The sequence below is a fragment of the Helianthus annuus genome, chromosome 12 (assembly GCF_002127325.2).
Source record: "Helianthus annuus cultivar XRQ/B chromosome 12, HanXRQr2.0-SUNRISE, whole genome shotgun sequence".
Taxonomy (NCBI): domain Eukaryota; kingdom Viridiplantae; phylum Streptophyta; class Magnoliopsida; order Asterales; family Asteraceae; genus Helianthus; species Helianthus annuus.
Window position 1 is genome coordinate 73,843,757 of NC_035444.2, and position 22,163 is coordinate 73,865,919.

General features: G+C 38.1%; 1 protein-coding gene across 1 annotated transcript; it reads left to right on the forward strand.

Annotated features, from left to right (window-relative positions):
* Positions 1 to 5,339: 5,339 nt before the first annotated feature.
* On the forward strand, positions 5,340 to 21,365 carry LOC118485063 (extensin-like). Its single transcript, XM_035981298.1, has 2 exons — positions 5,340 to 6,590; positions 21,291 to 21,365. The coding sequence occupies exons 1-2, from the start codon at positions 5,340 to 5,342 to the stop codon at positions 21,363 to 21,365; spliced, it is 1,326 nt and encodes a 441-aa protein (XP_035837191.1).
* Positions 21,366 to 22,163: the final 798 nt, after the last annotated feature.

A 22,163-nucleotide genomic window follows, 5' to 3' on the forward strand; every position in this document is an offset into this window, starting at 1 on the left:
TTAATCAACTCCTCATTGTCTTTTGTGATGCTCAATCTTTTCATGTTCATTACCAGATTGCAATATCTTTCAATGATCTGCTTAGTACTTTCATTTCTTAAACCCCGAAATAGATCGAACTCTTTTTTCAGAAGCGATTTTTTGTTCTTAACCATCTCTTGACTTCCAACAAATTTAGATCTTAACGCTTTCCAAATTGAATATGCACTTCCATTGTGCTGTAATAAAACCAAGATATCTTCTTTCACAGCTTGTTGCAATAAACTGATCATCATTTTCTCGTTTTTGTATTTCTTTTTCTCATCAGCACTTAAATCTTTAATTGCAATCTCCTCTTCGTCATCATTCATTGGTCTAACATATATCGTCTCAACACATTCCCAAGCATCCAAGTAATTCGCTTGCACCCAATTCTCAAAACGCTCTTCCCATCCCTTATACTCCTCGATATTCATGAGCTTAGGCGGTTTTGGCATAGTCCTCGTTTCATTTTCCAACATTGCTTGCTGAGTAATGGTAATCGGAGTAGCAAAGGCGTTATAAAATTCCACTTCCATGTTTAGGTTTTAACAATTCACAAAATCATACTTGTTCAAAAAAAATTACTTCTCAAGCGAAATTCCTTTTCAAACGAAATTACCCGTTCAAACGAAATAGCTTTGGAGCGAAATTACCCTAATTTCGTTTCAAGTGCCACCCTTTCAAACGAAATTGTAATTCCGTGCAGAATTATCAAACGAAATCAGAACTTCAAGCGAAATTACTAATTTCGCGTGGAACCTCTCAAACGAGATTACAACTTTGGTGCGAAAATACTAATTTCGTTTGGAACACCCAAATGAAATTATGGCTTGGTGCGATATTAACATCTAATTCCATGCGAAATTATGCCGATGTCATCATCTCAAGCTGAATTTTGTCAAATTGATCAAGTTTTAAGCCGATTTTAAGTATGAAACTTTTAAGGGTTTGTTAAAACATGATTGCGCACATGATATATGAAATTCAAAGTATTTTGACTGTGAAAATTTGAAAATTGTGAAAAAGAAGGTGTAGAAAACAGAATTTACAGCTGAATTGGTATGAACTCTTCCTCCTGAGCTCTGATACCACTTGTAGGATCGTTTTACCGACCAAACGAGTCGTTCAGAAGAGTTTTTGCTGAATACGAGAGGCGGAAACAAACGTATTGAGGTAATTCAGCTTGCTTTTCACTTTAAACTGCCTTTTGATTGATTTGACAATGATTTACAGCAAGACGACACTTCGACAGCACTTCAGCTCCGGAATCACACATAAATGAATGCCCCCAAACGAAATTACAGAGCCCCTATTTATAGATAGCTAATTTCGCATGAACTGGTTACAAAGGAAAATACATTTCACACGAAATATAATTTCGTGCGAAATTACATGATAATTTCGTGCGAAATTACATGATAATTTCGTTTGAAACTACTCAAGTTCATTTCATGCGAAATTACCTTCTTCATGCGAAATTACAAGATTTCTCGATTTATGTGCCCTGATCTATACACAATCATACAAGACTCGATACAAGACGAAGTCGACAGACGTATACACCAACAAGAATTCAATTTTCTATAACACCTCGGAAATTTACGTCCAATAATGCAATGACACGTGGCATAGGCTTTGGATATGTGAAAACATACTTTAGAGGGACTAAAGTTGACAAACAGTAAAACTATGGAAATATAAGGGTCCAAAGCGTCAACAATGGAAAAATAGGCTCTACAATAACCCTACACGATGTTTATAATCCTAAACGGATAAATCATGGATCATACAAAGCGGAAAATGAAAGAAAGTGAGGAATTGCAAACTGTAGGGGCTAATTGTGTCAACATGTTGAATTTATACCTCTGAGTGATCTTTTGGCAAACTCGAAGCATTGTAATGATAAAATATACTCACTAGAACATGTGGTAAAAATTTCATGAAGTTCCGCTATCGTATGAGAAAGCTATGATCAAAACCGTGCACGAAGGGTTAAATGCGTCAACGTTGAAATTCGTGATTTTTCGGGTAAGAACAAAGTTACCCAAGGACTTTACCATGTTTGTAAATGTCCCAAGGTCCTTAAAAATCAAGTTTGACGGTCTTATGAGCAAGATTGATAGCCAAAACCCCGTAACAAAGGACCAAGGACCAAAATATAAAGGTTTAAAAGGTTTTCGCAAGTCAGAAGGGGCCAGGTGGCCCGCCTGAGGCCCTAAAGCGGGCCGCATGACCTGCCCAGCGACAGAAACAGCGAACAGGTGCCAGTCAGGTCTGCATTTCGAGTTGCATACAGCTGTAATCACCTCCTAAACTCACCAATCAACTTACATGCATGCAAGGACACTTGGACTGATCTTACAACACCTACCAACACCTGTATCATCATCAAATCAGATCAAAATCTGCATATAAGGGTCTTGAAGTAGTAAACTTTGAACACTTGCATTTTCTAAAAATCACAAGACAACTCCTGGAGCTTTCTGGACGACAAGGCATCTTCCTAGTGATCTCTAAGCTTATATAGGACCATTGTAAGTGTTCATAACTCTTTCAAATTCGTTCTAGCTTAGTTTATTAACCGAAAGTCAATCCGTCGTAAATTTAGTTTGACTTTACGATTAAACGAAAATGGTTCTGTCATTTTTTGAATTGAAAGTACCTACAAGTTGGTATTTAGGTGGGTAACAAACCCTCAAAAGGGTATTTTCAGATTCTCACTCTAAGCATGCTGATTGTCGAGTCAAAGCTTTTCTTAAAAAGTCAACAGAATGTGTTTTTGCAAAATTTAGCATAAATAGCAATGTAGGTCACATGCAATCTGTTTGATCATCAAAATAACTTTGTAATTAATGTAAGAACATGTTTCATCATGATCAACTCGACAAATTTTCAGTTTAAACCCGGATCGGAACCGAAAGTCTCATAAAATGACTTTTTCTTTGACTCTCAATTCGGATCCGTGCATGCATGTTTGAGATCTGCCTTAGAGCTTATTTTGGACCATTTTTATATATGTACAACTCTCTGAGATTTTGCAAACTTGGTTCAACACTTATCCGATTCATATGCATGTTTCCGGTTTATGCTTAAATATGACTATTTTGCCTTTTTTGCTATAAAACGCGATTTTTGAAAAAGTGAAAGAGTAGAAACGTTTGTTACTGATTTATAAGCATGCACTTAAAATTTGATATCAGTTGGAGGTCTAGATTAAGAGTTATGCTCAATATCGTAATTTGAAAGCTTTATGTTAAGTAAACGGCGTAATTAGCGTATAGCCTATTTAAACCCACTTTTTGATATAAAACTTTTTACCCACTGATGTTATATAATATTTTGGGATTTTTGAAGATTTTTATTTAATTTTTGGTTGAGCATAACATAGGTCTCTAAGTTTAATTCGGTTAATACCGAATTTACCCTTTTAAGCCATAAAATGAGTTTTATAAATCTTTTTGACCCCAAACCTTTTTCCACTGATTTCATTTGTTAAATAAATTATTTTGAGCATTCTGGAAATATAAAAATATCAGCTTTCTTTTGAAAATCCGGAAACGGCTCTAAATCGCCTATTTAAGCGTTTTTAACGCCTAGTATGCACTATAGCCATATTAAACATATAAGGTTGATACCTACTGATATCCTTAGTATATTTTTATAAAATAACAGTAAGTATAAGTTTTTGGACTCAGGTTTCCAGTTTTGACACTTTTAGCCCTTGTGAAATTACCAAAATACCCCTAAGGTACATAGTTTGATTTTAAATGATAAGTTTCATATATGGGTCATACCCTACTGTTATAATATGTTAAATTACGTATTTTTACGGTATGAATCAGACCTACAACTCAGATTACAAATTTAACTCTTTTATAATCTTTTAAATGACCAAAATGCCCTTATAAGGCATAAGTTGAGTTTAAATTCATTCGGGGCATAATAGAACATAACTTACTGATATTATGACATATTTAGAGCATATTATCTCAGGGAACTTGCATATGACTCTTATGGTTACCCGTGACGCTCTTTTAGCGTTCGGTTCGGTTTATGTAACTAGTTTGCATAAATTGACCGAAACGGGTCAAAGATTATCATTTTTGTCTCAGAATCCAGAATGTATTTAGCATACCCATATTATACAAGTATCCAAACTTGTCGGGTCTAAATCACGTTCTATCCGGTCTTCGCTTAATCGTGCGTTTGAACCGTATCGTCCTTAAAACTAACCGGTCTAAGCTTAGGCTTAAATAAAGATCCGTTAGGAATCTAATAGGTTATATAAACCTTTGTTCCAGAATAGAAGAACCAGTAAAAGCTACCTTCACTTGCTAGTTGTGATTTATACTTACCAAGGTAAATACTTTTAACTTATTTTCCCTATACGGGCTTGGGTTACGGTATATAGAATACCGCTTGATCGAGCATCAAATCTTACATCCTTGGGTGGTTAATTGAATAATTTGATCGGCTCGTTTAAACAGTCTTGTTTACTTTAAGCCTTTGGGGGATTAATGACCATGTCCCGGATATCCTTGGCATCATCTTACGAGATGGCCACGACCAGAGCACGAGGTGTAGGCGTACACCTGTCAGTGTATAACTCATTATTGTGGTGTGTCTATTGATCTTTAACCCGGACAAGATCCGGGCTACTGAACGCACAAGTAACATGTAATTCGTTCACAAGATTATAATAAATAATTATCCCAAGTTATAAAAATGTTTTGTGCCTTGAGCATTCAAATCAATTTTCAACCTTTTCAAAATGAGTCAGTTAAATTGTATTTACCAGTGTAAACTGACGTATTTTCCCAAAAGGTTAAGTGCAGGTACTACACGTAATAGGCTGGCTGTCTTCTAGAGCGTCCGCAATAAGCCTCGCAAGCTTGGATGACAATAAATCTGTTGAACAACATCTTATTTTATTTTGATCCGCCTGTGGATCCGTTTCAACTATTAGTGATATTTAATATTACACTCTATTAAAGTTGAAATGAATCTATCTTTGCTTCCGCTGTGCATTTATGTATTGTGTTGTTTGTCTATGATGATGCCAACTACGTCACTATACTCCCCACCGGGCCCACCGGTGACACGTGGAAATTAGGGGTGTGACAGGTTGGTATCAGAGCCAACTTTGAGTGAATTAAACACTAGCCTTTTGTGTTTAATCTCAGTTACACAATTGCACATTCCTCGATTCTCGAGTCTAGACAAAGAACTTAGGAAATATCCAAAATTTGTTTTATTTTCTAACTTTGTCTTATATATATTTTGTTGTGTCACGTGTTTGATTTTTACAGGTTCACAAAATGCCGCAACGTATGAGAGGAAGAGGAAGTGGACAAGGAGCATATGTAGCCCCAAACGACCATGAAGCCGGACCTTCGCACAGGCGAACACCTTCAGGCTCCCATAACACAGATGCTCAAAATCTGTGGAGGTCTTTTACTGAACCCGCAAGGCACTCGGTTTCACTGAGTACCTCACCTTCTATCCCACATTCCTTTGGGCCTCAATCAGAAAATGAGCCCCACAACTCTCACCAGTCCTATATTCCTCTCCAAGGACACCAATCACCCTTTGACCAACCATCACCTGTTTTCCAAGGCCTGTACAACCCTGCTGACTACCTTGATGTGCCTATGGGTTTTAACCCACTCGGACCAGAAGACCATTTTCCCGGTGACAATGCGATGGATGTCGATGAAGATACCGATCCCTCAATGCCACCATCTGGAACTCCGAACCACCCTATCGAGATTTCTGATGGGTCACCTTTTGTGGGATCACCATACAATGGTCCCGACAGCTTTGAGGAGAGATTCAGGCAGCATGACTGGGTATTTACCCCTAGTTACCATAACTCTCCCCTGCACCAGCCGCAGCACAGCTCTCCCTTGCACCTCCAGCAACAGCAACAGCAGCCACAGCAGCAGCAGAATCCTTATGGGGATTCCCGACTTGTCGCGGTCACTCCACCGCCGCCACCAGCTCCGGTTTTGCCTCCCCCGCCTCCGAGGCGGAGACGAACGAACGCACGGATTTCCACACGAGGGGGAATACGCATCGGCACCCCTCCACATTCAGGTAGCAGCCGATACTCGCCACTTCACGAAGAACCAGAGATGGGAGAATCTTCACACCCCGTCTCAGAAGTAACATCTGCGCCAATCGCGCCACCACCACCACAGGATTTCGGAAACCCAATCCCTGCTTATACTAGCGCGGCAGCGTACAATCCCTTCGAGCAGACGTTTCCCCTAGGTTATAACTTTACAGAGGATCCCTACTGGGTAGCTGCGAACTACAACTCTCTCAATCCGGAAGGTACTTTTGGAGGTCCCTGGACTACGGGACAACCGACCTATGGATACCCATCATATGGATATCAGCAGCCGCAGCCTCCTCAGCCACCGCATTATCCGCTACTACCGCCGGCACCGATGATGTCGCCGCCACAAGTTCAAGAAATCCTTCAAGGAATAAATGATGTTCGACGAGAGATGTGGCATGAGTTACGAGAAGACCGTCGGCATAATCGTGGGATGTTTAAGAAGATGGTGGATTTAATCAAGGGAAAAAGCAAGAAGGACTACTAAATCCTTTGTTTGCTAGTTATTTAATCATGTCCCTGCGAGGACATTTATTTCAGTACTCTGCCCCTACGTGGGTATATTTTTCCTTTCTGTTCTACCCCTGCGTGGGTTTGTTTGTTTCTGTTTAACCCCTGCGTGGGTTTGTTTGTTAGTTTAGCTCCTGCGTGGGTATGTTATTTGTGTAAAAGTCCCGTTTAGGGCAAACTCTTGTTAGTTAATTTTATTTGAAATGGTTAATTTAAGTTTTTCATTTTTAAATTATATGCATAAACATAATATACGAATAAATGAAAAATAGCAATTATTATTTTAATTTACCATTTTAATAATAAGAATCTTAAAAAGGTAAAACCTAGCTTGAATGTCATATTAAAGACCTGGCCAATATGGTAGAACCTGTTAAAAAGATTCAATCTCTGTTAACATCTGTAAACATGTTAGCATTCTTGGCTAGTGTGATCCGCAAAATCACACATGTCACCCTTTTAATAAAATTATCAAAATTTATATTCTATATATATATATATATATATATATATCTGATTGTGACATAATGCCTACGGGTTATAACTAATGTCATATAAAACAAAAAGGCAGCCGTGGTTTATAGACCCCCTACCAAAAAAAAAAAAAAGGATTGATTTGTTTTAATTATTCAAATTTTAATCCTATAGAATCTAAATTCAAATTTAGAAATTTGTCCAAGTGACTAGGCCTATTGTGCCAATATATATTTTTCACTCTCAGGTAAATAGCTAATAGAAAGTCCTGAATGAAACTAATTAACTAATATGGCTCTTATTTACCATGGTTAATAAATCGTCAAGAACGATAATACTGTTTAGGCTTCTAAATAGACCTTGTCCTTACTTTTATGTAGCGCCTAAAGCCACATGGCTAAGTCTGAAGAAGTAAACAGTCACCCAGAGGAAGGCCCAGATAACACTAGAATACATATAACTGGTGCGGAGCTACAAGCATTAGTAGAAAATGTTGTTGCCAAAGCCATTGAAAGGCAATATAGTGAATCAAATAGGACCCGAAGTAGGACCCGGTCCGCGCCACATTCCAAGACCAAGGTTCATTCGGAGGCTCATAGCAAACCGCCCTCTAAGAAAGATGTATCTAAGAAAGATGAGCTCAAGAAGGATGATGAGCGACATTCATCCAACCAAAACAGTATCCCGTCAAAGAAGGTCGAGCATAAGCCAGAACCACGTGATAAGTCATGTACATACAAATACTTCGTCTCATGTAAACCCCGGGACTTTACTGGGGAGAAGGGAGCAGTAGACTGCATGACCTGGTTGGACGAAATGGATACGGTAGTGGATATCAGCGGATGTGCTGATCGGGATGTAGTGAAGTACGTATCCCAATCGTTCAAAGGGGACGCACTAGCATGGTGGAAATCTCTCTTACAAGCTGCCGGAAAGGCCACACTTTACAGTATGTCATGGGATCAGTTCGTAACCCTTATTAAAGAGAATTTTTGCCCACAACATGAAGTTGAAAGGATCGAGTCAGACTTCGTATCTTTGGTGATGAAAAATCTAGACTGCCAGGCATACCTCACCACTTTCAATACTCTATCTCGATTGGTTCCATACTTGGTAACCCTAGAGCCGAGAAGGATTGCCCGTTTCATTGGGGGTTTGGCCCCTGAGATTAAAGCAAGTGTTAAGGCATCGAGGCCTACAACTTTCAAATCAGTAGCTGATCTATCCCTCTCTCTCACCCAGGACGTAGTCAGGTTGAGAGCTCTTAGGAACTCAGAAGAAAGCGTAAGGACGATACCTCACGAAGATCAGAGAAGAGACACCGAGGAAATGACGACCACAAGAAAGGGTCGGGATCTAAGAAGGATAGGCAGCAATCAGGGGATAAGCCCAGATGTAAAACTTGCAAGAAGAACCATTTTGGGAAGTGTCGATTTGAGTCGAAATCCCAGTCTCACGCGAGACCCTGTGGAATCTGCAAATCCACAGATCATAAGACCTTGGAATGTAAGAAGCTGAAAGATGCAACATGTTATGGTTGCAATGAGAAGGGGCACATTAAGTCTAATTGCCCAAAGAACACCAAGAAAACCGAGGAAGGGAAAAAGACCAACGCAAGGGTCTTCAAGATGGACGCTAAGGAAGCTGTTCAAGATGACAACGTGATTACAGGTACCTTTCTTGTAAACGATGTTTTTGCTAGAGTATTGTTTGATTCTGGAGCAGATAAGTCTTTTGTAGATAATAAGTTCTGTGAATTGTTAAAATTACCTGTAAAAGCCTTAAGTGTGAAGTATGAGGTGGAATTAGCTGATGGGACCATAGAAACCGCCTCAACTGTTTTAGATGGATGTGTTATATCCATTAGGAATCACTCTTTTCCATTATCCTTACTTCCCTTTAAGCTAGCCGGTTTTGATATAGTGATAGGTATGGATTGGTTGTCACACAACCAAGCCCAGATTGTGTGCAACAGAAAGCAGGTGGTAGTTAAAACTCCGTCTGGTGAGTCACTCACCATCCAAGGAGATACCCAGCATGGATTGCCTGAGCAAGTGTCCATGCTCAAGGAATCCAGATGTCTGCAGAAGGGTTGTGTCATTTATATGGCACAAGTTACTATTGATGAGACAAAGCCAAAGATTGAAGATATCCCTGTCATTTCGGAATACCCTGAAGTGTTTCCGGAAGAACTACCTGGTTTACCACCAGACAGGCAAGTGGAGTTTCGAATTGACATCATTCCGGGTGCGGCGCCAGTAGCAAGAGCACCATATAGGTTGGCACCAACGGAGATGAAGGAGTTAAGGACGCAGTTAGATGATCTGTTAGCTAAAGGTTTTATTAGACCTAGCTCATCTCCTTGGGGAGCGCCGATTTTGTTCGTCAAAAAGAAGGATGGATCGATGCGTCTGTGCATCGATTACCGCGAGCTTAATAAAGTCACCATCAAGAATAGGTATCCTTTGCCTAGGATCGACGACCTGTTCGATCAATTACAAGGGGCAAGCTACTTTTCAAAGATAGACTTGAGGTCAGGCTATCACCAGTTGAAGGTCAAGGATGAAGATGTACACAAGACACCGTTTAGGACTCTTTATGGACATTACGAGTTCCTAGTGATGCCTTTTGGGCTCACTAACGCACCAGCCGCATTCATGGATCTCATGAATCGCGTCTGCAAGCCTTATCTGGATAAATTCGTCATCGTCTTTATTGACGACATCCTTATCTACTCAAAGAACCAGGCTGACCACAAGAAACACCTTCGTTGTATTCTCAAACTTCTACATCATGAGAAACTCTATGCCAAATTTTCAAAGTGCGAATTTTGGCTTCGAGAAGTCCAATTCCTTGGACATGTGGTAAGTGAGCGTGGTATCCAAGTAGATCCCGCTAAGGTAGAAGCAATTATGAATTGGCAAGAGCCAAAGACACCTACCGAGATTCGCAGTTTTCTAGGATTAGCAGGATACTATAGGCGATTCATCGAAAATTTTTCAAGGATTGCTGCGCCCCTAACTTCGTTGACACGTAAGAAGATCAAGTTTGATTGGGGCCCTAAGCAGCAGGAATCCTTTGACGTTCTGAAGAAGAAGTTGAGCAATGCACCAGTGTTAACATTGCCCGATGGTATAGAAGAATTCGTGGTGTATTGCGATGCGTCACACACTGGCATGGGCTGTGTACTCATGCAGAGAGGCAAGGTCATTGCCTACGCTTCACGACAACTAAAGGTGCACGAGAAAAACTACACCACCCACGACTTAGAATTGGGTGTCGTTGTATTTGCACTGAAACTTTGGAGACACTACTTGTATGGAACAAAGTGTGTAATCTATTCGGATCACAAGAGCCTTCAACATTTGTTCAATCAGAAGGAATTGAACATGCGACAAAGACGATGGATGGAAACTTTAAATGATTATGACTGTGAGATAAGTTACCATCCAGGCAAGGCAAATGTAGTTGCTGACGCCTTAAGCAGAAAAGAAAGAGTGAAGCCGATAAGAATCAATGCCAAGCGCATAGAAATAAGGAATACTTTGAACGAAAGGGTGTTAGTTGCACAGAAAGAAGCTGTGTTGGAAGCTAACTATCCTGAAGAAAAGCTAGGAGTAACTGAGGAGCAGTTATCCTATAACAAGGATGGAATGCTAAGACTGAATGGGCGAATATGGGTTCCAGTTTATGGAGGACTTCGAGATGTTATCCTCCAGGAAGCCCACAGCTCCAAATATTCCGTTCATCCTGTTGCTGATAAGATGTACCAGGATCTAAAGGCAAACTACTGGTGGATCAGTTTGAAAAAGTCTGTAGCTGCGTATGTAGCTAAATGTCTGACTTGTGCGCAATTCAAAGCTGAGCACCAGAAGCCGTCAGGTTTGCTTCAACAACCTGAAATTCCCACGTGGAAGTGGGAGATGGTGACAATGGATTTTATCACCAAATTTCCCAAGACAAGAAAGGGAAACGATACTATATGGGTTATAGTAGATAGGCTAACCAAGTCAGCACATTTTCTTCCCATTAAGGAAACTTACAGCTCTGACATGTTAGCTCAATTGTATGTGGATAAGATCGTAGCTCTACATGGTGTACCAGTGTCGATTATCTCTGACCGAGATACGAGATACACCTCTCATTTTTGGAAGAGTTTCCAACAGTCTCTGGGTACGCGCTTAAACTTTAGTACGGCTTACCATCCGCAGACAGACGGACAAAGTGAGCGTACCATCCAAACATTGGAAGACATGCTTCGAGCATGTGTGATTGATTTAGGTGGCAGTTGGGATAACCACCTACCATTGATAGAGTTCTCCTACAACAATAGCTACCATACTAGTATTAAGGCTGCGCCTTTCGAGGCATTATATGGTAGGAAATGCAGAACACCCATCTGTTGGGCAAAAGTAGGAGAAGTTCAGTTATCAGGACCAAATTTGGTTTTTGAAACAACGGACAAAATTGTCCATATTCGCGATCGCTTGAAAGCTGCCCAAGATAGGCAGAAAAGCTACGCTGATCCAAAGCGTAAGCCTTTTCACTTCGAAGTAGGTGACAAAGTATTGCTCAAGGTATCACCCTGGAAGGGAGTGATGCGATTTGGTAAGAAAGGTAAGCTGAGTCCGAGATACATAGGACCTTTTGAGGTTATCGAACGCGTCGGATCAGTTGCCTATAAGCTAAACTTACCTGAAGAACTTAGTAGTATACATAATGTGTTCCACATCTGTAATCTGAAGAAGTGTTTCGCTGACGAATCACTGGTCATACCGCATACAGATATACACATTGATGAAAGCTTGAAGTTTGTGGAAAAACCATTGTCGATTGAGGATCGACAAGTGAAGAAGCTCCGAAGAAAGTACATACCTATTGTTAAGGTCAAATGGGATGCCCGTAGGGGTCCCGAATACACATGGGAGGTAGAATCCACGATGAAAGAAAAATACCCTCATTTGTTCCAATAAATCTCGAGGTCGAGATTTCTTTTAAGGGGGTGAGGATGTAACACCTCGGAAATTTACGTCCAATAATGCAATGACACGTGGCATAGGCTTTGGATATGTGAAAACATACTTTAGAGGGACTAAAGTTGACAAACAGTAAAACTATGGAAATATAAGGGTCTAAAGCGTCAACAATGGAAAAATAGGCTCTAAAATAACCCTACACGATGTTTATAATCCTAAACGGATAAATCATGGATCATACAAAGCGGAAAATGAAAGAAAGTGAGGAATTGCAAACTGTAGGGGCTAATTGTGTCAACATGTTGAATTTATACCTCTGAGTGATCTTTTGGCAAACCCGAAGCTTTGTAATGATAAAATATACTCACTAGAACATGTGGTAAAAATTTCATGAAGTTTCGCTATCGTATGAGAAAGCTATGATCAAAACCGTGCACGAAGAGTTAAATGCGTCAACGTTGAAATTCGTGATTTTTCGGGTAAGAACAAAGTTACCCAAGGACTTTACCATGTTTGTAAATGTCCCAAGGTCCTTAAAAATCAAGTTTGAGGGTCTTATGAGCAAGATTGATAGCCAAAACCCCGTAACAAAGGACCAAGGACCAAAATATAAAGGTTTAAAAGGTTTTCGCAAGTCAGAAGGGGCCAGGCGGCCCGCCTGAGGCCCTAAAGCGGGCCGCATGACCTGCCCAGCGACAGAAACAGCGAACAGGTGCCAGTCAGGTCTGCATTTCGAGTTGCATACAACTGTAATCACCTCCTAAACTCACCAATCAACTTACATGCATGCAAGGACACTTGGACTGATCTTACAACACCTACCAACACCTGTATCATCATCAAATCAGATCAAAATCTGCATATAAGGGTCTTGAAGTAGTAAACTTTGAACACTTGCATTTTCTAAAAATCACAAGACAACTCCTGGAGCTTTCTGGATGACAAGGCATCTTCCTAGTGATCTCTAAGCTTATATAGGATCATTGTAAGTGTTCATAACTCTTTCAAATTCGTTCTAGCTTAGTTTATTAACCGAAAGTCAATCCGTCGTAAATTTAGTTTGACTTTACGATTAAACGAAAATGGCTCTGTCATTTCTTGAATTGAAAGTACCTACAAGTTGGTATTTAGGTGGGTAACAAACCCTCAAAAGGGTATTTTCAGATTCTCACTCTAAGCATGCTGATTGTCGAGTCAAAGCTTTTCTTAAAAAGTCAACAGAATGTGTTTTTGCAAAATTTAGCATAAATAGCAATGTAGGTCACATGCAATCTGTTTGATCATCAAAATAACTTTGTAATTAATGTAAGAACATGTTTCATCATGATCAACTCGACAAATTTTCAGTTTATACCCGGATCGGAACCGAAAGTCTCATAAAATGACTTTTTCTTTGACTCTCAATTCGGATCCGTGCATGCATGTTTGAGATCTGCCTTAGAGCTTATTTTGGACCATTTTTATATATGTACAACTCTCTGAGATTTTGCAAACTTGGTTCAACACTTATCCGATTCATATGCATGTTTCCGGTTTATGCTTAAATATGACTATTTTGCCCTTTTTGCTATAAAACGCGATTTTTGAAAAAGTGAAAGAGTAGAAACGTTTGTTACTGATTTATAAGCATGCACTTAAAATTTGATATCAGTTGGAGGTCTAGATTAAGAGTTATGCTCAATATCGTAATTTGAAAGCTTTATGTTAAGTAAACGGCGTAATTAGCGTATAGCCTATTTAAACCCACTTTTTGATATAAAACTTTTTACCCACTGATGTTATATAATATTTTGGGATTTTTGAAGATTTTTATTTAATTTTTGGTTGAGCATAACATAGGTCTCTAAGTTTAATTCGGTTAATACCGAATTTACCCTTTTAAGCCATAAAATGAGTTTTATAAATCTTTTTGACCCCAAACCTTTTTCCACTGATTTCATTTGTTAAATAAATTATTTTGAGCATTCTGGAAATATAAAAATATCAGCTTTCTTTTGAAAATCCGGAAACGGCTCTAAATCGCCTATTTAAGCGTTTTTAACGCCTAGTATGCACTATAGCCATATTAAACATATAAGGTTGATACCTACTGATATCCTTAGTATATTTTTATAAAATAACAGTAAGTATAAGTTTTTGGACTCAGGTTTCCAGTTTTGACACTTTTAGCCCTTATGAAATTACCAAAATACCCCTAAGGTACATAGTTTGATTTTAAATGATAAGTTTCATATATGGGTCATACCCTACTGTTATAATATGTTAAATTAAGTATTTTTACGGTATGAATCAGACCTACAACTCAGATTACAAATTTAACTCTTTTATAATCTTTTAAATGACCAAAATGCCCTTATAAGGCATAAGTTGAGTTTAAATTCATTCAGGGCATAATAGAACATAACTTACTGATATTATGACATATTTAGAGCATATTATCTCAGGGAACTTGCATATGACTCTTATGGTTACCCGTAACGCTCTTTTAGCGTTCGGTTCGGTTTAGGTAACTAGTTTGCATAAATTGACCGAAACGAGTCAAACATTATCATTTTTGTCTCAGAATCCAGAATGTATTTAGCATACCCATATTATACAAGTATCCAAACTTGTCGGGTCTAAATCACGTTCTATCCGGTCTTCGCTTAATCGTGCGTTTGAATCGTATCGTCCTTAAAACTAACCGGTCTAAGCTTAGGCTTAAATAAAGATCCGTTAGGAATCTAATAGGTTATATAAACCTTTGTTCCAGAATAGAAGAACCAGTAAAAGCTACCTTCACTTGCTAGTTGTGATTTATACTTACCAAGGTAAATACTTTTAACTTATTTTCCCTATACGGGCTTGGGTTACGGTATATAGAATACCGCTTGATCGAGCATCAAATCTTACATCCTTGGGTGGTTAATTGAATAATTTGATCGGCTCGTTTAAACAGTCTTGTTTACTTTAAGCCTTTGGGGGATTAATGACCATGTCCCGGATATCCTTGGCATCATCTTACGAGATGGCCACGACCAGAGCACGAGGTGTAGGCGTACACCTGTCAGTGTATAACTCATTATTGTGGTGTGTCTATTGATCTTTAACCCGGACAAGATCCGGGCTACTGAACGCACAAGTAACATGTAATTCGTTCATAAGATTATAATAAATAATTATCCCAAGTTATAAAAATGTTTTGTGCCTTGAGCATTCAAATCAATTTTCAACCTTTTCAAAATGAGTCAGTTAAATTGTATTTACCAGTGTAAACTGACGTATTTTCCCAAAAGGTTAAGTGCAGGTACTACACGTAATAGGCTGGCTGTCTTCTAGAGCGTCCGCAATAAGCCTCGCAAGCTTGGATGACAATAAATCTGTTGAACAACATCTTATTTTATTTTGATCCGCCTGTGGATCCGTTTCAACTATTAGTGATATTTAATATTACACTCTATTAAAGTTGAAATGAATCTATCTTTGCTTCCGCTGTGCATTTATGTATTGTGTTGTTTGTCTATGATGATGCCAACTACGTCACTATACTCCCCACCGGGCCCACCGGTGACACGTGGAAATTAGGGGTGTGACATTTTATCTCTCAATTTCTGTAGCGTAGGCCCTATACCCGGGCATTATACCCCCCTAAATAGCAAAGCTGTGCCTCGTTGTAAGTATCATAACCCCTGGGTACGTATTAGATACGCTGCCCGGTTGATCTAGGGTTCTGTAACGGTTGTCGTGGTTCTACCGGACGTAGTCTTTGGAATGCCGTCTCGGGGAGGGTATTACTAATGTTAAAATGGGTTATTATACTAACATGTGTGCATTGTTTAATTATTAGATTATAACCAGGATGTCACGAAGGAAAGACCTAAATTAGCAATGTCAGTAATCTCCTTTTTGCAAATTGTTTTTACAAACCCTCACTTAATTAATTATATATTAAACAGTTATTGAGTATTTGTAAGATTACAATTATCATGAATATGTTGGGGTTTTGTATACAAAATTTGTTACCACCAGGTCAAGGAGTAACATTTCCACAAGTCGGGTCTGAGAGTACCATGGATGTTAATTGATATAACTTGGAAATAAATGTAATTGCGAAACCGCCCTCAATACTGTACAATGGTTTTTATTAAACTTGATTAAACTGAGATTCACTCACCAGTATTTTCCACTGACAAAATGTTTTTAAACACGTGTTTCAGGTTACTTAGTGTGAAGCCAATAAAAGCCAGCTGGGGAGGACTGAAGGCTTAGAAAAGTGGCAATATAAGTTACCTAATTAACAAGGAGAATATTTTTTCAATAATTAGGGATTATTCCCTATAAATATATCAAAATGAAAATCGGGTTTTGTCCCATTTATAAATGTATTATCAGAGAAGCTTGGATTTTATCTCATTTTTTTATTTTAAACATTTTTGGTGTTTAACTCTGATAAAATATTTCCTAACTACGGTCCTGATGAAATTTTCCGCTGACAAAAATTGATAAACAGCGATACCACTGAAACTGGCTCACGGCCGCCTGCTCCCGGAATAGGGGTCGGGGGTTGTGACATTTGAAGCTTCCGCGCTTGTCTAATCTTTGTTGAAAACAATGTTTTATGTTATAATCACTTAACTTGGTGTTTTAGGATGTTAAAATTAGTTGGTAGTTAACTTGAATACGGTTATTATGTAAACTTTTTGTAGGATCGTTTGACGACCTGACGAGTCGTTCAGAAGAGTGCTTAGACAGAATCAGAGGCGGAATTCATTGATTCGGTCTTCGTTCAGCTTAATTTCACTATTTAATGTCTCTTTTATTGATTAATCAACTGTTTACAAGCTCTGGAGACAAATTGGCAGGGCTTCGTCTAACCAAACAAGACCAACACCTGTTCCTCTTACAGATTCGCTCAAGCTACCTATTTATAGCCTCCATGGTTCGCTTATAAGACCAGCTTGGTTCGCGTATATGGACATGTCCATATAAGCGAACCTCACATGTCCATATAAGCGACTCTCCTACACTATGTACATATGAGCGAACCTAACTCTCTAAACACATACAATCTCATGATTTCTCGTACAATGAGCCCTAAAATAATATTCTAAGACTAAGACTTGATCCAAGACGAAATCAACAGATGAAATGCACCAACAGACTCCCCCTCAGATGTTGATGAAGTCGTTCATCAAGTCTTTGGCTGCTTCCTATCTGTTCCTCTTTTAGTCTTGATCAATCTCTAGGCTCTTCAATTTTGGTCTTCTTCAGGAAATTCTCCTGGAATCATTTCATCTTCAGAAACTACTTCCTGGAATCTTGTGACTGGAATTTTCTCTGGCTATAACTTTCATCAGACTCCCCCTATCATCATGCTGGGATCGCCGTCTTGAATTTGTTACCACCATTGAAATCAACTCCTGGCTTTTCTCTGATCAGCTCAAATATCTACACAAACTTCAAACACTGATAAGAACACTTTCAGATTTAACATTAAACAAAAACTATGAAGATCTAAAAGTAGGTTAACATTCAACTTAAACTTCAAGTTTAATGAACCATTTAACTGTTTCAATCTTCACATTTTCACACATTCTCTTCCACACCATAAGTTCAACATGTTTAGCACTTGAAATGTTGAAAATCAGCTTTTCACAGTCAGTTGTCGAAAATCTTTTTGGAGTTTTTTTTTAAATTTATGCTAAAACACATCAAAAATCCTTTTGAATTTTTAGAAGTAAATGCAGAAAACAAATATTTACAAACAATATTTTTGTGAGTTTGTGCAAGAGGAACATATCAGTTATGAAACATATCACTAACACTGTTAAGCTTTAAACATTTTAAGTTCTAAACAATTTACCTAGATTGTCAGTATGTTTGTCCACTTAAATTTTCACACAAATTTCAATCGATTCGAGATACGAAATTAATGTCTTAAGAACTTAAACTTATTCGTGTGTCTCACTTCTTGAATATACTCCCGTATCCAGATCCCAATATTCAGTCTTACAGGTGAGTATACCACAGATGATATCTGTAAAGGGGTAGTATGCGAGGGCCGTGAGAGCTCAGGTCGATACTTTCGTATACGCAGAGAGATGACGGCTTCGACTTTAGGTGGGTCCCCTTTAGAGGATCTTTTATTACAACAGCAAAGATTATCAATTTTATTGTTTAATCAGATTGCTGAGGGCGAGCTTATGTTTCAAAGCTTTTTGCAGAAAGTATTATCCGGGGACTAGGTCAGAACTTCCATTCAGCAGAAGTCCCGAGATAATACCCCAGATATCACTGAGTATAAAGACCTAGTATCTCAGAATACGGGACCTTTCAAACAAGATTTCGGGGGTTACCCATATATTCAAGAATAGTTACCCACAAATCAAGTAAGTTTGAATTTTAGGTTTATATCTCATTTCAATTTACTAAATGTGCGAAAATCTACTGACACATCCTCAGTAAGATCGTTTATCACATTTTGACTTTACATTTCTTTAGCGTGTTGCGATAGTCCACTGATGTACTATCATTTCCTCTTTTTCGCAACAAAAACTCATTTTTGATTTTATAAAGATTTTGGCTTTTTCAAATTTTCTAATGTTTTTGGATTTTTTTTGAATTTTGGCTTTTTCAAATTTTCTAATGTTTTTAGATTTTTTTTAAATTTTCTACTCCCCCTAAAATGCAAACACATTAACGAAAATTGAAAACAAACTATACAGAACATGACAACTGACATTAAATTGCATCATTTCGCCATTCAATTGGCATAAACAATCAGAACTCCCCCTATCAACAAACCATTTTCTCATTTAGATCTCAAAACACTTAAGTTTATTTTAATCAAAATGATTTTTCCGGAAAATGAGTTTGTTTTTACCATTTGTAAGTTTATCACTTGTTTAAAGTACGGGGATATGGTTCATCATCTTGTCAGTTTTATCAAATATAGTAAATCAAGTACAATTTAATGTCCTTGATTCACTGTTTGCAATCAAGTACCACATGTAAAAATCACTAAACAATGTCACGTGTAGGAATGACACCTCTACACAAACCATTTTACCAATCAGAATGCCGATTCCTGCTTCGCGCTTACTATCCTGGAAGCTCCGGCGTAGTCATTCAACCTATAAAAATTTAACAATATCAAACACTTTCAAAAACTTCCTAATTATACATGAAAGATGCCGATTCCTGATCCACGATTACCAACTTGGGATCTCCGGCAAGTCAGGTTTTTCACTTAAACAGATTCACCCAAGCCTGACGGTCCTTGGGTGATTTCGAATTCTTGTTCAACAATGGTGGAAAGTTTGCATCATCCATTGTTAAACCTGAATTCTCCTTTTTTACCTCAACCACTGGCTCTTCTGGCTTTGACGAACCAGAATCATTGCCTGAGTGTGGCTTGTCTGACTTAGATAAGCCAGATTCATCGCCGACACCTATCATCTTCTTCTTTTCTTCTTTTGTCCTCAGATTTGTATCTGATGAGTTCGTCTTACTTGACTTTGCAACCGAGGAAGTTGATTCATCAGACCTCTTATTCTTTCCAACGGATGAACCCGAGGACAAAATCTTCTCGAGATACTCTCTCGCCTTCTTCCTCTTTTCCTCAGTCTGTCTTTCTGCCCCTGTGAAAGTTTAACTTTCTTTTCTTGACTTGTCTGATCTTGAACTTTAGGTTTTAGAACCTTCTGTTCATGGGGCTTGACTTTGACTGGAATCTTTGCCAATTTCTGAGACTTAGCCCTCAATCTTTCATTTGATCTCCTTGGGCAATCTCTGGCAATGTGACCTTTGATCTGACAATTGTAGCATCTTCTGGTCTCATAATTCCAACCCTGGCAGTTAACAGCAATGTGTCCTTGATAGCCGCATCGGTAACACACTCTGTTATCGTACCGTATACCACCTTCACACCAAACGCTCAGATCATAGCATTGTCTGGCTTGGTGATATTCCTTCCTCATGTTTGCTTGATTTGGCTTTTGAGCACTGTGGTCCGACCTGCACCGCTTATTACCAACAATTTTTGAGTTTTTATTTTTTATTTTTTGTGAATTTTATTTTTGATTGGATGATTGATCTGATGAACTTTTATTATCTTTTTGTTTCCGTTCCACTTTCTTCTTTAAAGGTTTCTGTTTAGAACATTCACCTTTTTCAGTCGATTGTAGAACAGTTTTCTAAAATTTTTCTTTCAAATTTAAAAACAATTTTTGTTTTTCTAATTTTTCATTTACATCATCAGATTTTTCATCGCAATCTTTAACTTTGACATTGTCAAAGTTTGTGACATCGTCACTTATTGGAACTGAATTGATTGGTTTTGGACAGGGAAAATTCAAACTGTCTGATTTAGTCACAAAACCTATCAATTTCTTCTCAAGTTCGTCAATCTTGCTCCTGGAATTCACAACTTCGTTTTCAAGTTGAGATATTCTAAAAAGATGAGACTTGATTGAATTTTCATTCTCATTCTTCACGTTTTCAAGAACAGACTTTTCATTTTCCAAAGCTTTTATCTGTTCCTGAAATTTCGTTTCATTAGCTTTCAAATTCTTATTCTCAAGCTTTATCCAGAAATCCAAATCTTTTGAAGATTTCTGTTTGCTTTCAAGCTCTTTTTCCAACTCTTTGATTTTCTTTTTAGCACATTCACCTTCTTTCTCCAATTTGATAATTTTCTGAAGATGGGAATTTATCAATTTTTGCTTTTCAATGTTGTTTTGACTAAAAACATTTCTCCCATCTTCAAGAATTTTCATTTTATTTTGAAATTCTTTTTCACTTCTTGTTTTTTCAATTTCAAAACCTTTTACATTTTCTTTCAAAACTTTGTTCTCTGATATCAAACTGTTCATACCATCCAACAGTTTGTCATTTTCAATTTTTAATTTCTCACAATTTTCTTTCAAAATAAGAATCTGCTTATCATCAGCCTGCTTCATATTTTCTAACTTCTTGACTTTCGATGTCAAACTTTCTGCATCCTTCAAGAGTTTGTCATTTTCAGTCTTGAAGCTGTCACATTTTGAGCACACTGATGCAGAACTTGAAGATCCAGACTCTACAGATTCCTCATCCTTTGGAGTATCCTTTGTTTCCATCTTGTATGTTCCTGCACAAAAGAGTTTAACAAAATCAAAAGGATTTATACTATCATCAATATAACATTTCCTTTTGATATCATATTTCAGAGTACTCTTTGTTGCAAGAAATCCACAAATTCTTTTATCAACTTCAATAAGTACATCCAACTCCAATTTATTTAAATTCTTTTCCATCTCGGACAAAAAATCCCTCCTTTTCTTTAGTTCCTTATAATACTCTGCATTAACCTCATTAAAGAACTAATGTGGACAAAGCTCTGAAAAAAAATCTTTCTGTTTTAGCTCAACCATGAACTCATCCCATTTAGCAGGTAATGCAGTTGTCAATTTCGATATATGTTCATCATTTGTCATTCTAATACCCGTTCTCCACAAATTGTCCGTTAAAATTTTAAACCGTGTTTTCATCTCATTCAACGTTTCATCCTTTTGACATATGAATAGTTCAAAACTTTTAGCCCAAATATCCGAACTCACATTTCTATAATCGGTATCCATATTTCTCATATACCAATTATTAAAATCTTCAAGCTTATTATTTTCTTGTTCATCAAATACCATCGTCATTGTTCAAATAACCACCAAATTGTTCTAATAAGCGGATCACCTATGATACGAATGAGCGAACCAGATAATCAACACAATAAGCGGACCAGTTCAACAATTATGAGCGAACCTGTCAAACAACCCTAAACGCGAACAAGATTGATGACTCAATGAGCGAACCTCACTTTGGAGCGAATCTACCAAAATGAGTGACACTGGAGCGAATCTTGTTACGATTTAGAGCGGACCTGTTCCTTCGAGTGAACCTGAAAAGCGAACCTAATACAGTTTCGAGCGGACCAATCTAATTTTGGAGCGGACCTATACTCAAAATGTATCTAAAAGCGGATCTGTTTAAGCGAACCTATCCAATGTTCGAATAAGCGAACCTCAGTTCGAAGCAATTTTGACCCA

Excerpts from the sequence above, each read along its gene's own strand:
- LOC118485063 (XM_035981298.1), top strand. The coding sequence starts at position 5,340 with ATGCCGCAACGTATGAGAGGAAGAGGAAGTGGACAAGGAGCATATGTA. Across the intron at positions 6,591-21,290 it reads GTGGGATGTTTAAGAAGATG|AGTACTCTTTGTTGCAAGAA; the intron begins GTGGATTTAATC and ends ATCATATTTCAG.